The sequence below is a fragment of the Salminus brasiliensis genome, chromosome 4 (genome assembly GCF_030463535.1).
Source record: "Salminus brasiliensis chromosome 4, fSalBra1.hap2, whole genome shotgun sequence".
Lineage (NCBI taxonomy): Eukaryota > Metazoa > Chordata > Actinopteri > Characiformes > Bryconidae > Salminus > Salminus brasiliensis.
Genome location: NC_132881.1, coordinates 33,676,210 through 33,689,402, shown reverse-complemented (window position 1 = coordinate 33,689,402; position 13,193 = coordinate 33,676,210). Strand labels below are relative to the sequence as shown.

The window sequence follows — 13,193 nt, the reverse complement described above, 5'->3', positions numbered from 1 at the left end:
ATGAGGACTGCTTTTGGACTGTGAAAGTTTGGTCTGTTTGGTTCTTCACACAGGAAAGCCAGGAAGAGATGAGGTGGTGAAAATATTAAACACGGTAGGGGATTTCATTTATACAAACTACATTCTGTTTGATTTAATTCTCACTTAATTCTTACTCAATTTGATAGTACGCAAGAGACGTTTCAGGCTTTCTTTGGTCTTTCTTCCAAATGTTATTACGTCTTCCATAAATATGCATTAATTTACACTATAGGTCAAATGTTGGGAAGCAACAAGTCCGAATAAATAAGTTTTCCCTCAATAAACAACATAGGGGAAAGTGGGGTGATTTGTGCCAGCGGTGAAGTTGTGACACCCCCTGTTTCTAGCGAACCATAAAAGAAAGACAGTTTTTTGCTTTTCAAAGTAAAATTTCTATGAGCAAGTTTTTTTGATTGTTGTGTCTGAATAGTTATAGACAGTTTAAGTTATAAACAGCATGATGTTAGCTCAAAACTGCATGATGCATTTTCTCCAAAATGGTAGGTCTGAGGTGATTTGTGCCATAGGGCCTGGGTAAAGTTGTGCCATAGGGCCTGGGTTAAGTTGTGCCATAGGGCCTGGATAAAGTTGTGCCATAGGGCCTGGGTTAAGTTGTGCCACTTATGAATATTTTAAAGATATTATTTTAGTGTAATTGTACATTGAATTCTTACATTTTATCACTAAAACTATGTGACATTCTTAAAGTTAGACCAAAAATAGAAATAGATCATCATGCCACAGAGTTATAAGAGACATGGACAGAGCAGTGAAAGAGGTGGAGAAGGGAAAGTGGCGAGGCAGATGTAGAAATGCAGGATGTCAATAAAACAATAGATGGAGAAGATAAAAATAGACTGAAAAGAAATAAAGCCAGGATATAAAACTGTATATATTTTTATAAAATGTATATTCCCCTGTAGTTTTAAAAAGTGGGATGTTATGTAAGTAGGCCAGATCTGTGAAGAAAATTGCAGTCAATTTGGTCTTCATTTGAACTTAACTGTGTTCTGAACATGTGTTCATGTGGCGCTAGGCCTTAATTAAGAAAATTGACCTTTGTGTGCTCATGTGGCGCAACAGACTTTTGGCCTTTAGAATTGACCTTTGATGTTGTCAAATAACTTCAAATAGTTAAACCTTAAATTAGTAATTTTGTATTGAATATGTCTAGCCTTTATATAGCACTACAGTTTCCAAGCTCAAAATATTCAGTTTTCCATTAATAATCAATGGCACAATTTACCCCAATTAATTCTCTTGAAAGGCACCCCGGGCAAGTTGTGCCACATGATCACTTTTTTTTAGAAAGCTATATTTCTTAAATACTATATTACCGATCCAAAGTGATTGTTCTCAGGGATGCACCACATCCTGAAATATATGTACATATTTTAGTTGGAAGCATTACTGTCATGCCCTTGCTTTAAAGTGAATTTGGCAAAAACTGGCACAACTCACTGCACTCTTCCCTACTGTGATATGCTTAGAGTTTGATTTTGTCTGCAACAATTTGTTTCTGATGATTGTCCTCCAGAGTTTTATTATCTCCTTTTTAACCCATCTGATTCACACATTGAGAAGTTCCTTAAAGACAAGATTAGTTGAATCAAGTTGTTAAATTGAGGTTCTATAATTGATGAAAATCTAGCAAATGTAAGGAACTGTTATCAACCTGCACAGTAATGGCCTTTTCCATATAACATCTTAGGGTATACCACATGAGTACATCACCGCAAATCAGTACAAACTGATGTCAATAAACATGTTGTGCTGGGTTAATTGTTGTCAATTTTAAATTAAAGGCAAATTTCAGTGACTGGAAAACTGTTTGCCTTCACACTTTAGGCCTGTAGTGTGTGAACACACAGTAGATCATTTGATAATTAAGGGTTCTATTCAATACTGAGTGATTAAGTGCTGTAATATTGCAATCGGTGCAGTGATTTTACCTGTATAAGACTGGCGGCTGGGTTTCTTCTCTTTTCAAAGTGCTTCTGTCTGTGCTGCTCCTGGACCTTCAGAGCAAAGCCTGACCCTAGAATCCCCTACAATACACACACAATTGCTGATTTATTGATTTATTATTTGGCAACCAGGGGCAAAAAAATTGATGCTTACAGAACTCCACTAATTGCCCTCTGTATGTCACTGTCAATGGTCAGTCAGCACAAAAAGGCAGTGAGAGTTAGAGCGTGTGTTGGATGCTGTATAGCTGTGCAACCCTCAAAGGGACATGGACAAACAGACTTAAATCAGAAAAGAAAACTGTCTTGAGGCTCTAAAATGCATTCCTACAGTACTACATAAGTACGTAAGTCCCCAAAGTCTTTCAGAAATCACAAAAAAATATATATATCTGAGCGATTGAAAGTGATCTTGAACATCACATGACTGACATTAATATTTAATAGTGAGAGCTCAGAGAGAGAAACACTGCACTTCTGATAGCACAAGCCACACAGAGCTGGCAGACATCCCTGTGTTGGAAGGACGTGTGTATGGATCTGAGGCACCTTGGATTAATATCTCTGCATGACCTACCGCATGCACAGATGCCTTAGCAAGAAGTCCAAAATAAACGAGGCTGAAAACGGGGAGTAGAAGTTCTTAGACAAATATGTCTTGTTTTCAGCTTTTATTTACAGCTAGAAGAGTCAGGAAATAGTGATAATAGCATGACCATTTTTAGATGTAATATACCGTTGTATGTGGGTTTGTAAAAATATAAAATATTAAAATGTTGTATTTTCAAGGCATATGGTGTACAAACAAATATGCTACTGTTCTGAAACCAGATTCACAAATGCTATCACACTAAGACGTTCATAAGAATGGGCTCTATTCACCCACACTTCCTAAGACAATGTATTCTTACAACTTACACAGTTTTTCTTTTTAGTTTGTGCAGATTACAAGAATAATTGGATCCATCATTATAAAAGCAGAGCTGTAAACAATTCCATGATTTCAAAACAAAAACAATGTGAATGGTATCCATTTGTTTTTTATTTCCTGAAGAACAAATGTAAGATCTGTTTAGGAAGATATTGGTGAGTCCCAATGTTCTTAAATAGAATACTCAAATATAAATGTCTCAGATATGCTCCTAAGAAAGGCTTAATTATTTTTTAAGACATTTTTGTGGTTTCCTTATGTAGCCCTTTTTTATGTAGCCTAGCGTTTTATGCTGCATTTTATTACATTACATTCAGATGCCCCTAAAGGCTTGAATACCACCTTCTAACTAAGTGTTTCGCTGGGGACCATTCACAGACTATGGGGATGGCCCACTTTTTTGTTAAATAGGCCACCAGAAGAGTTGAAGCCCATGTGTCTCCTCATTATCCACAGTGTGAGGAATTGAGACTAGTGTACTTCTGTGTTTCTTTAACTCCTACTATAATATAGGATATATTGATTTAAAGACTGGAGTAATAGTGTTATATTAGGAAATAAATAATAAAGAGGTTATTCCATGGCATTGCTCAAATAACTATTTGAGGTCCCTTTTATTTTTGATGGTAGAATATCTGTTATCCTAAACCAGGCTTTTAAGCAGGAAACAGCCCTCTACTGTTCTGGTGGATTAAACAGGCTTTATTGCCTTTGCAGCTGTAAGCAGAAGGCACATGCTTGTGCTTGTGTACAGGCTATGCTTTACTCACCGCAGGCAGGGCAAAGAAGGATATGCCCAGCAAAGCGAAGCCCGCCGACAGCAGCCGGCCTGGCCACGTCTGTGGTGTCTTATCCCCATAGCCAATGGTAGTGAGAGTGATCTGGAAATACAGAGAAATATGGTCAAGGGTCAGAGTTTGAAAAGGCACATGCACAGCAGCTCCAAAATCCGAGGCTCGCCAGCTCCTTGCAGGCAGACAGAGTTAGATTACCCTACTGATTACAAGTCCAGAGCAAAAGGCAGTGCCCAGACGTTACCTTCAATCAGCCAGGGAAGAGGGGGAAGAGCCCGCACACGCTCTGGTTTCCTCCACACAATGACCGTGTGTGGGGTTTTTGTATGGAAAACTGGCCACAGTGCAGCGCATATTGTCCCACACTGTCTCTTCTGATCATGTTCCTGCGAAAGGCTGTCGCGCAGTGGAGTAAAAGCCACATGCTGGACCCACGGCTCCACTTACAACAAGCCCTGTCCAATCTGCCATATTAAACAGCCATGAATATCTAAATCCAAACAGAGGCGTACTCTAGAGTTACAGCCGCACAGGCGTTTGTATTGCCTCCGTCTCTTCTGAGAGGGTAACAAATCGGTAGCTTGCATTAAAAAAAGCATTAGTCTAACAGTTCCTGCTCCTTTTCCACACCAGTAAGTGAAAGCCTCGGATTCTTGCAGGCAGGGGATACTTAAACACAGCCCAGGCCAAAGCAAATTCAACACATCCAGTAAAAGTGAGCGATCTGTCAAACGCAGAGTGTGCTGTGGCCATTCGGTGAGGACTGGGAGTACACACACACACACACACACACACACACACACACACACACACACACACACACATACACACACACACACACAATGAGCCAGACTCCTGCTCTTCTGCTTTTCTCCTTTGCGCTGCAGTCAGCCTGGCAGCTCCACACATAAGCCTGGGCTGAATCCAGCGTAAATACTTTGTGTTAGTGTATGAGCCCAGCACTGGTCAACTGGTGTTTCCAACTCTCTAAAAGTGAAACTGAATGCCTACACATGGCCACAAAGTGACCTTATGTCATCTCCATTTAAACACCTGATGGCTTTTCCTTGGTTGATGGGAACAGAAAATTACATTTATCGATTTCTTAATTCCACTAGTGAGGAACTGCAATAATGCCAATGGTGAGTTCACCGCTGTGTTTCTCTACTGCAACACTGCAGCTACTGTAGCATGGAACACATGGTCAAGCATAGTCTGGTCATTGTGCTCATGGTTGCTTTTTGCCTCTTCCAATAGGGAAGAGTATCTTTGTGTGCAGAAAACCTGCACAACTTAAATCTATTATTATATATCATAAATAAATTATATATCGTAAAAACCTGCATGTCTCTCAAAAATGTTTTAGGAAAAAGTTCAGTGGAAATCTAAAAAGATATTCACGACATAAGGAACAACTGCCAGATGAACATGTTGGGAAAAATAAGGTTTTAGCATGACAGCCCATGACAAACCATGAGGACAAAAGTACTTGGACACCTGCTCATTCATTGTGTGAAGTTAGGATAGATAGATAGATATTCTCCACCTAACCTCAACCCAGAGAACACATTTCCACTGCTTCACAGCTCTAGTCAATGCTTGACATTAAGTATAGTGCCAAAAGGTCCATGTTGATCAGCTCCAGAGTCCTATTCTATTGGCAATACTTCTCTATATAATTAAAAAAAGTTCAGATTCAGTGCCTTACAGATAAAAGAGGTATGTAGGGCTGCATGGCTCTGTGCAAGTTCCAGAACTGAAAATATAAACCAGAAAGAAATGCTAGGAACAAAATAGAGCTGCCCATTTGAATCTTGCATTACTAGTTAATAATGCTGTTTTCAATTCAATTCAATAAAAATACAAACTTTGTGTGTGTGCCTAATCAATGCAAACACAACTATTTATCAACTATCATTTTGACTATTTATAACAATAGAAAAATGGTTATGTACATATTGGTTCTGTTAGAGTGAATTTATTTGATTTGATGTAGCCATTCCTTCTCTAAACACTGTTTTATGTAAGAGAGAAAATAAAAGGCCGAAACAATGGGACAGAGAGGGAGAATTTTAAGGAAAACTTACCGTTCCCCACCAAAGAGCATCAGCATATGTGGCAAACTGCTTGTTAAACTCTTTCTCCACCAGGTAAACCAAGAAAGAGGAGAATATCAGTACCAAAAACCCAATGTACCAGGCAGTCACCAGCTCCTGCAGACACAGAACAGCATAAAGCATTACAGCCTGCCAAAACATCAGTGTAACTGTCAGTGACAGGACAACACCACAAACTGAGCTTATGCCATCCACACTCAAACAGCTGATGGCTTTTCCTTGCTTGATAGGAAAAGAAAATTACATTCATTGATTTGTCAGTTCTGCTGCTCATGGTGTGTGCACTGTTGGTGGAGTGTTATGGGACAGGAAAATCAGAAGCATTAGCCAAGAACAGACAGAGGAGCAAAGCGGCTGTTTCGTAGACCACAGTGTTCAGTGGGGAGCTGAAGCCCATAATCTGTCCACTAAATGGCGTGTTTCTGAGGGTTGAGGAAGTCTGTGGTTTGGCTGTGGCTGGTGGCAGGAGCTACAGCCCAGACAGAGCTGCAGAAAGACAGGCTGAAAGCAAGGTCACAACTTTGCAGTCAATAGCGACACTCAAACACAAGTAACACCATGAACTGGTAGGCTGTTACCCCACTCATATTCATGTCAAATCTTTAGACCCTTGTACTGCTTTATTCAATTATGGGTTTTAGTCTGTTTTTGATTGTATTTCATTTTATTTGATAAAAACAAACTTTCTCCAGTGATGTGAATTTTATCACACCACTGAGTGAATACTAGTGGCCTAAGAATTCTGCATGTCTTCTGAAATTCAGATGGAGCTTGGCTTGTTTCCACTTTGCTAGAACCTTCAGTAAGATAACATTCTGATTGTCACTGCTGTCACTAAAATAGAAGTTAATGTAGTCGTTGTTATTTATTGTTCTTAAAATGTACTTGATTTTAGTGAAGTGATGAGTGTAGCAACATGCCATGTCTAATATGGTTCTTTTGTCTCATGGCTTAGAAAAATCACAGATCCGATGGAATTATCTCACAGACTCATGGGACCCCCCTGGACAGTCCTTTGAGAACCATTGCTCCAGGCTACTGTTGTACTGTTGGAGTGCAGGGTGCAATGTTTTCATAATTACATCTAATTACAGACAACTGGAAACACTTGTAAGCCAAAAACCTACTCCAGTTTTTTTTGGTGGCCATTTCTGGTGTCCAGAATTCTCTTCATAAGAAAAACAAAAAACTACTCTTGCAGCCATCCTAAAGTGAATTTTGTCTATATGCAGCCAGCACAATGATAAATGTTAGGATATAGTAGGTTCTATAACTTGTTATCTAAATTGGCCTTATAGATACTTGCAAATTTACAATAATAATAATAATAATAAGAAGAAGATAAACACAAAAAAAATGTCCTAATGGCTAATTGACTACATCTAGTTTACGAAGAAAAAAAAAACTATGAAAAACTTCAAGCAAATCTATCCATATATCCCAGCATACCTTGCTGTGAGCGTAAACTACAGATCCCAGCAGTTTCCAGGTGCCCCCTCGCCTATCCATGCGCACCATCCGCAGGATCTGTAAGAAGCGAAGACTGCGCAGAGCGGACGTGGCAAAAATGTTGCCCTGGCTGCCGGCTGACACCACAGCAATGGATGCGATGAGCACAATGATGTCTATGACGTAGAGACAGAGAGAGAGAGAGAGAGAGAGAGAGAGAGAGAGAAAGATCCACATCCCTTAACATACCACAGGAATAAGGCCTGTTTGTATGCTGTTGACTGGGACATGACAGCAGAATCATGATGAACCGAACCACAGTATATTCTTACATTCTTCTTCAATATTCTTCTATTATGGCCTGAGCTGAAAAGGTGCATCTGTATTTAGCATCATTCAGACAAGGTTTTTATGATTACTTGGTGAGTGACCTGTATGGTCATACCTTTCTCAATCTGTCTCAACAAGGCCCAAAGGCAAAGCAATAGCCCCGGTGGTACCTTGGAAAGATCTGAGTCTTGATGGGGCTGCTTAGGAAAACAGGCGCAGTGAGAGGGAAGTAATTTGATGAGTATTTCTCATGTCTGTCATTGCTTTTCTCACACACCTCAGAGACAGAGAGAGGGGGCAGTAGGGGCCAGTGAAGCCATACCCTCTTCAAACAGCAAATCAAATTCTCATCTCCAGCCCATGGCTGTCTGACCTGGGATAATATTGTTCTTTGCTCAAATCCCACAAATGTACACATATTTCCTTGCAGGTGCCGATTTTCAGGACTACAAGCAGACATCTAGCATGCAGCCATTGGTATATAGAAAAAACAGAGGGTTTGTTTTGGACAAACCAAATTACATAAAAACTAAATCACAAATCTATGGAAACCCCATTTATCCAGGTAATAAATAATAGTTTTTTTTAACTATACATAACTGTCTAATACAATATATGACAGAATCTTGATGACATTGGTCAAAATGAAAAATAGGCATTATTTTATTCTAGATCTTCCAGATAAATCTGCTCTATATAAAAGTGTTTGTGGGGGGAAGGGTATGGGGCAGCAAAAGCATATGCTGCAACGTCCAATAAAAGTGGGGGATGCATGTGCTCCACTTGCGTCATTCCTCATGCGTCTATGTCTGTAAGGACCAAATGTCCTTACAATAATAGGACAACATGAAAAATGAGCTCAAGTGAGGATTTCTCACAATTTATAGCACATTTATTTTTACTAAAGAGCAGAAACAGCTTTTAGATGCTGAGGATAGGGTTAGGGAATTGGTGTAAGTCTCTGAGGTTAGGGTAGGGTTTAGGTTCAGGGTTACGTCTCTGATGTTAAGGTAAGGTTTAGGATTAGGTGTAAGTCTCGGAGGATATGGTAAGGATTAGGTTCAGGTGTAAGTCTCTGAGGTTATGGTAGGGTTTAGGATTAAGTTTAAATCTCTGAGGCTAAAATAAGGTTTAGGAGTGTAGCATAACATGGCTACAGTAATATGAAAATCCAGTACAATTCTCACTACATATAGTGAAAAAATGTGTGTGTAAAGCTCAGTCACCGATCCAGTCCCTGAAAGCCCTGAAATCATTAATCCATCCACTTAAGTTTTCAGCAACATCCATCAGAATCAGCACCTACTTCTCTCTCTCTCTCTCTCTCTCTCTCTCTCTCTTTCTCTCTCTCCTTTTCTCTTCACACTCTCTCACCTATGACACAGAATGGCTTCCTGGCGAAGCGCAGTCGTCCTTGCCATCCTCTGTAGCGGCAGCAGCATCCAGCAGACCAGATGCGGATGATGTACTCCAGACCAAACACAACGATCATCACGAACTCCTGCAGGATGCAACACCCAACAGCAAAAGCATGTAATCTCATTAGCTGCACTGCATTCTAACACACAGTGATTGGTCAGGTAGGCTTTATGGCAGTTTATAATGTTACAGTTCATCAGAAGGGAGCAATAACATTTTATATTTAGAACCCAACTCCTGTTTTGTTGGTGCAGCAAATTTAGGAGAGGCAAAGTAACCTTTATTTTTTCACCTGAACATCAGCACATTTACTGTGACTATAAAGCTGTAATAGCCAATAAGCATAAGCATAACCCATAATACCACCCAGGTGCTCTAGTAATGAAATGGGTGTTTAGAATTTACTACACTATTCAAAATAAGATATTGTATAATAATAAGTTATTTGAATATCACTTGCTTTTTATGAAGTACTGTCCTCACTATAAAATGTACTTTCATGTAAAATCAACATTTTAACATTCACTGCTCCACAAATATTCACTGCAAAGCAAATGGAGTCCTTTTCATCTCTTTTCATTTGTAAATTTGTTTAGTTAGTTCCTACAAAGGAAAGCCTTTTGGACTTTTGGACAAAGTTTCAAAAACAGAGAGAACAAAATGCACCAGCAGTGTCTCCTCAGCATCGCACAGTGAGTTTGGTCTGCTACCATGTACAGTGAACAGTAGCACAGTGAAAAAGCCTGAGTGTGCAGTTTGAGTTAGGTCTCCGCCGTGCGCTGCAGGAGCCAGTAATAGTATCTAGTTAGCGTAATTACCCCTGGAGCTCATTCATCAGTGCCAGCGGCCGGCCCTGCTAATTGCACTGTTTGATAAATCCGGCAGGATTCAACGGGACTCTCTGCAGATTAAAACATCTGTCAGTACTGCACATTACAGCAGAGCTGACAGTGCTGCGGCATGATAGTAGCTCCTTTCTCTAGCACTCAGCAACTCCTCCTGCACCCTGTGCACAGCTCACACATGCACTACCTAGGGACTTATATTTTAAATATACCAGAAAGAGAACCAGACCTTTAAAATGTAGGTTTCTGTAACAGTAAGAGATCCAGACCTTTAAAATGCAGATTGCTCTACCAGCGAGAGAACCAGACCATTAAAATGTAGATTGCTGTACCAGAAAGAGAGGTAGACTTTAAAATGTAATGTTTCTGAACCTACATATATTTTTCTCTCTGTTACTCTGTCCTACTAACAGTAATAGTGTATAAGGTATGTAGTAAATGTATTTCATTTTTGTGCCAGAGCATCTCTCTTCAGATTACTTTTGACATATTAAGATTACAGTGTTTACATTCATGTCTACAATATGACATGTAACACTAATGTATATAATAAAACTCTATTAATAATACTCTTTTACCTTAATATGTCATTTAAGAAGTCTTCACAGTGTCTTTATAGGTCAACCAAGAACTGACAGTATTTAAAAAAGACAATACGAAGACCTCTTAGATTAAAAGTATGTGGCCATAGTTGCAGTTAGACTGTGCACAGCTCATATTCTGCATGATCCAGCGGTTCGTCTCTTTGCTTAAGGTTGGGGTTGGAATTTCTTTGGCATTCAATGACACCTCAGTATGACTTCTGTGCACTGTCACAACACAGTGTGCTTTCCCAGTGCTCTGTCTATCCCGCTGGACTTTAAGGACTGTTTTCCTATTAGTGGGAGAGGAGCCACCTTTGACATCTCTGAGGTAAGATATGAGCCCTCCAAGTGTGACACTTCTCCTGATACACAAACCCAACAGAGACACCATGGGGTTGACCCTCGACTACGCTCACCAATAAAACAATGCAGAGTTGAAATATAGCTAAAAAAACATAACAAAGCATGTATCAAATAGCAGAGCATTAGTGTCAAATAAGGTACTGGAAACATTAGATAAATATAATGGATATATGAGACACTGGCTTATAACTTAAGGTTAGTGATAATATTAAGTTATAATATGTATAAAGTGATTCACTGGTTAAGCAACAAACATAAACATAAATAAACAAACATCATTTTGAGTTTTTGGCCGCCTTGAGATTGTGCTGAGATGTGGAGAGTGTGCTCTCACCAGTATAAGCAGACAGTGGTTGGAAAGGTCCATATAAGCCGGGATGGTGGAGAACACAGACAGGACCAGACAGCCAAACACCAGGATAAAGCTGCCAGGAATCAACACACAAAAACAAAACATGTTTATTCCTCATTAATTGTCCCTGCCTGAAAGGTGTCCTTCACTGTAACTTCAAACCTATGAAAAAACACTGATCTGTATCAGCCAAGCTAAACAAAAGATCGACACCGTTAAGGGCGCCCACACCAAGCTTTAGTCATGCTCCACTTAGCTCAGGACACTGACCAAGCCCTGCCATCCATCAAAGCCACTGACAAGTGGGCACAGTGTGAGAAGGAAAGTGGAGCAGTGACTGAATTTGAACCTGCCATCATTCCACTATCAGAGGAAATGGCTTCCCCTTTAATCAACTACACCAGTGACACTACACCAGCAGAGATAAGAGCAGGGTAACGCAGATCCCAACATTCACTGATTTCTTTAACGCCCTTACACACACAGGCTCACACACACAGTTATACATACTTGGCAATAGTAAAACAATATATATACAATAATTAAAACAATTATAATTATATTAAAAATAACAATAAAATTCATTACATTAAAAAAGAAAAAAGCAACAACATGCATCTTAAAAAGAAAGGATGCATTTTGAAATGCTTTTGAAAGGACAGTCCACGGGCATGGAGCAGCAAAACAGGGCCCTTACACTCATAGACGCCCGGTATTGTTGGACCAGATCACAGATAGATGAGCATAAGGACAGAGATGAACAGTATGGATATAGTAAATCAGATATATAACAGGGCTTGTGATTTGTCAGGACATGGGTTATCAGTGCAGATCTGTACATATGGGTGTTATATGGTACAGGGGTGGATGTAAGCAGCTGCACAGCTGCATTTTGTACAAATTATAGTTTTAATTTAAAGAATGAGCATAACAATGATCAAGATGTGAGGAGATGAAGTTGTATAAGTCATTGGCAGAAATGCAGACTGACTAATTTTGTTAATATGCAAGTCAAATAGTAGCGTTGTAGTCACACAGTAACACCAAGATTTTTACATGTTCAGATGGAGTCACACTAGCATTATCAATACACAAGATAACACAGTGAGCAGATTAAACAATGTACTTCTAACCAACGTTAACTGTTCAGTTGGATGGAATGTCTTTGTGCAAATGTAAATTAGAGTATCGTCAGCATACAAATGGTAACTCAAGCCGATGACGAATAATGTAATCAGAGTGGTTACATTATTTCTCAGATAGCACCACTCTAGCACCATTTTTTTCAGTGAATGATATGTATACACACTACTGAAAGCTTAATGTCTGTGTCCAACAGTTTAGTGGTTGAATACTCAACTTAATAATATTAATAATAATATTAATCAGTTGATTTTAGATTGATGAACAAAGAACATTAATAACAGAGTTATTATTTGCCATATTATAAATGCTTATTTACTTTTGTAATATGGCAAATGCATAATTTGAGCAAAACAAGAACCCGGTAGATATTGAAAAAACACTGTGAAGTTCACCAGATTATTATATGATGTGATAATATGCGTGTGGGAACATCAGTGGCTCCATTACATGCAAAGATTTTCTCCAAACCAATTGAATACATTCTGATTATAAATTAAGAGGTGTTTGTATTTACACTCTACTAAGTCCAGGCAGAGTAGAGGAACAGCGGTACGTTAGCAACCTGACTTTCTTGTGTAAACTTTTGTTGAGTTTGTTGTGTGAAATGACGCCAAACTCAAAAACACTTCTTTCACATTCACTAATTAAAAAAGAGACGAGAGGAAGATTTCATGAGCTGGCTGCCTGTCATGCCTCCATTGACACGAATTCTCTGGATGAAAGTAGGCAGTGGGAGAGAGTCAGTGTGAGAGAGTCTTACTGAAGGAATTCACAGATTTTGAGTGGAAGCAACAGTATGACAAGGCGGTCATTCATAATTTAATGTGACTTGACAAAAGATTATCTCAGCCCCACAGAACATACTGTAAGAACCC

The 13,193-nt window shown here is 39.3% G+C and overlaps 1 protein-coding gene across 4 annotated transcripts in view; it reads right to left on the bottom strand.

The window, feature by feature from the left end:
* The window catches only part of kcnq5a (potassium voltage-gated channel, KQT-like subfamily, member 5a), a 125,904-nt gene that overhangs the window by 16,928 nt on the left and 95,783 nt on the right, over nucleotides 1-13,193 (bottom strand). For all 4 annotated transcript variants that reach the window (XM_072678130.1, XM_072678129.1, XM_072678131.1 and 1 more), the window contains exons 2-7: nucleotides 11,155-11,245; nucleotides 8,984-9,110; nucleotides 7,280-7,455; nucleotides 5,801-5,926; nucleotides 3,690-3,800; nucleotides 1,974-2,069 (exon numbers count right to left, since the gene is read on the bottom strand). In XM_072678130.1, the coding sequence (XP_072534231.1) occupies nucleotides 1,974-2,069; nucleotides 3,690-3,800; nucleotides 5,801-5,926; nucleotides 7,280-7,455; nucleotides 8,984-9,110; nucleotides 11,155-11,245 (727 nt within the window). The remainder of the gene's footprint in view (nucleotides 1-1,973; nucleotides 2,070-3,689; nucleotides 3,801-5,800; nucleotides 5,927-7,279; nucleotides 7,456-8,983; nucleotides 9,111-11,154; nucleotides 11,246-13,193) is intronic.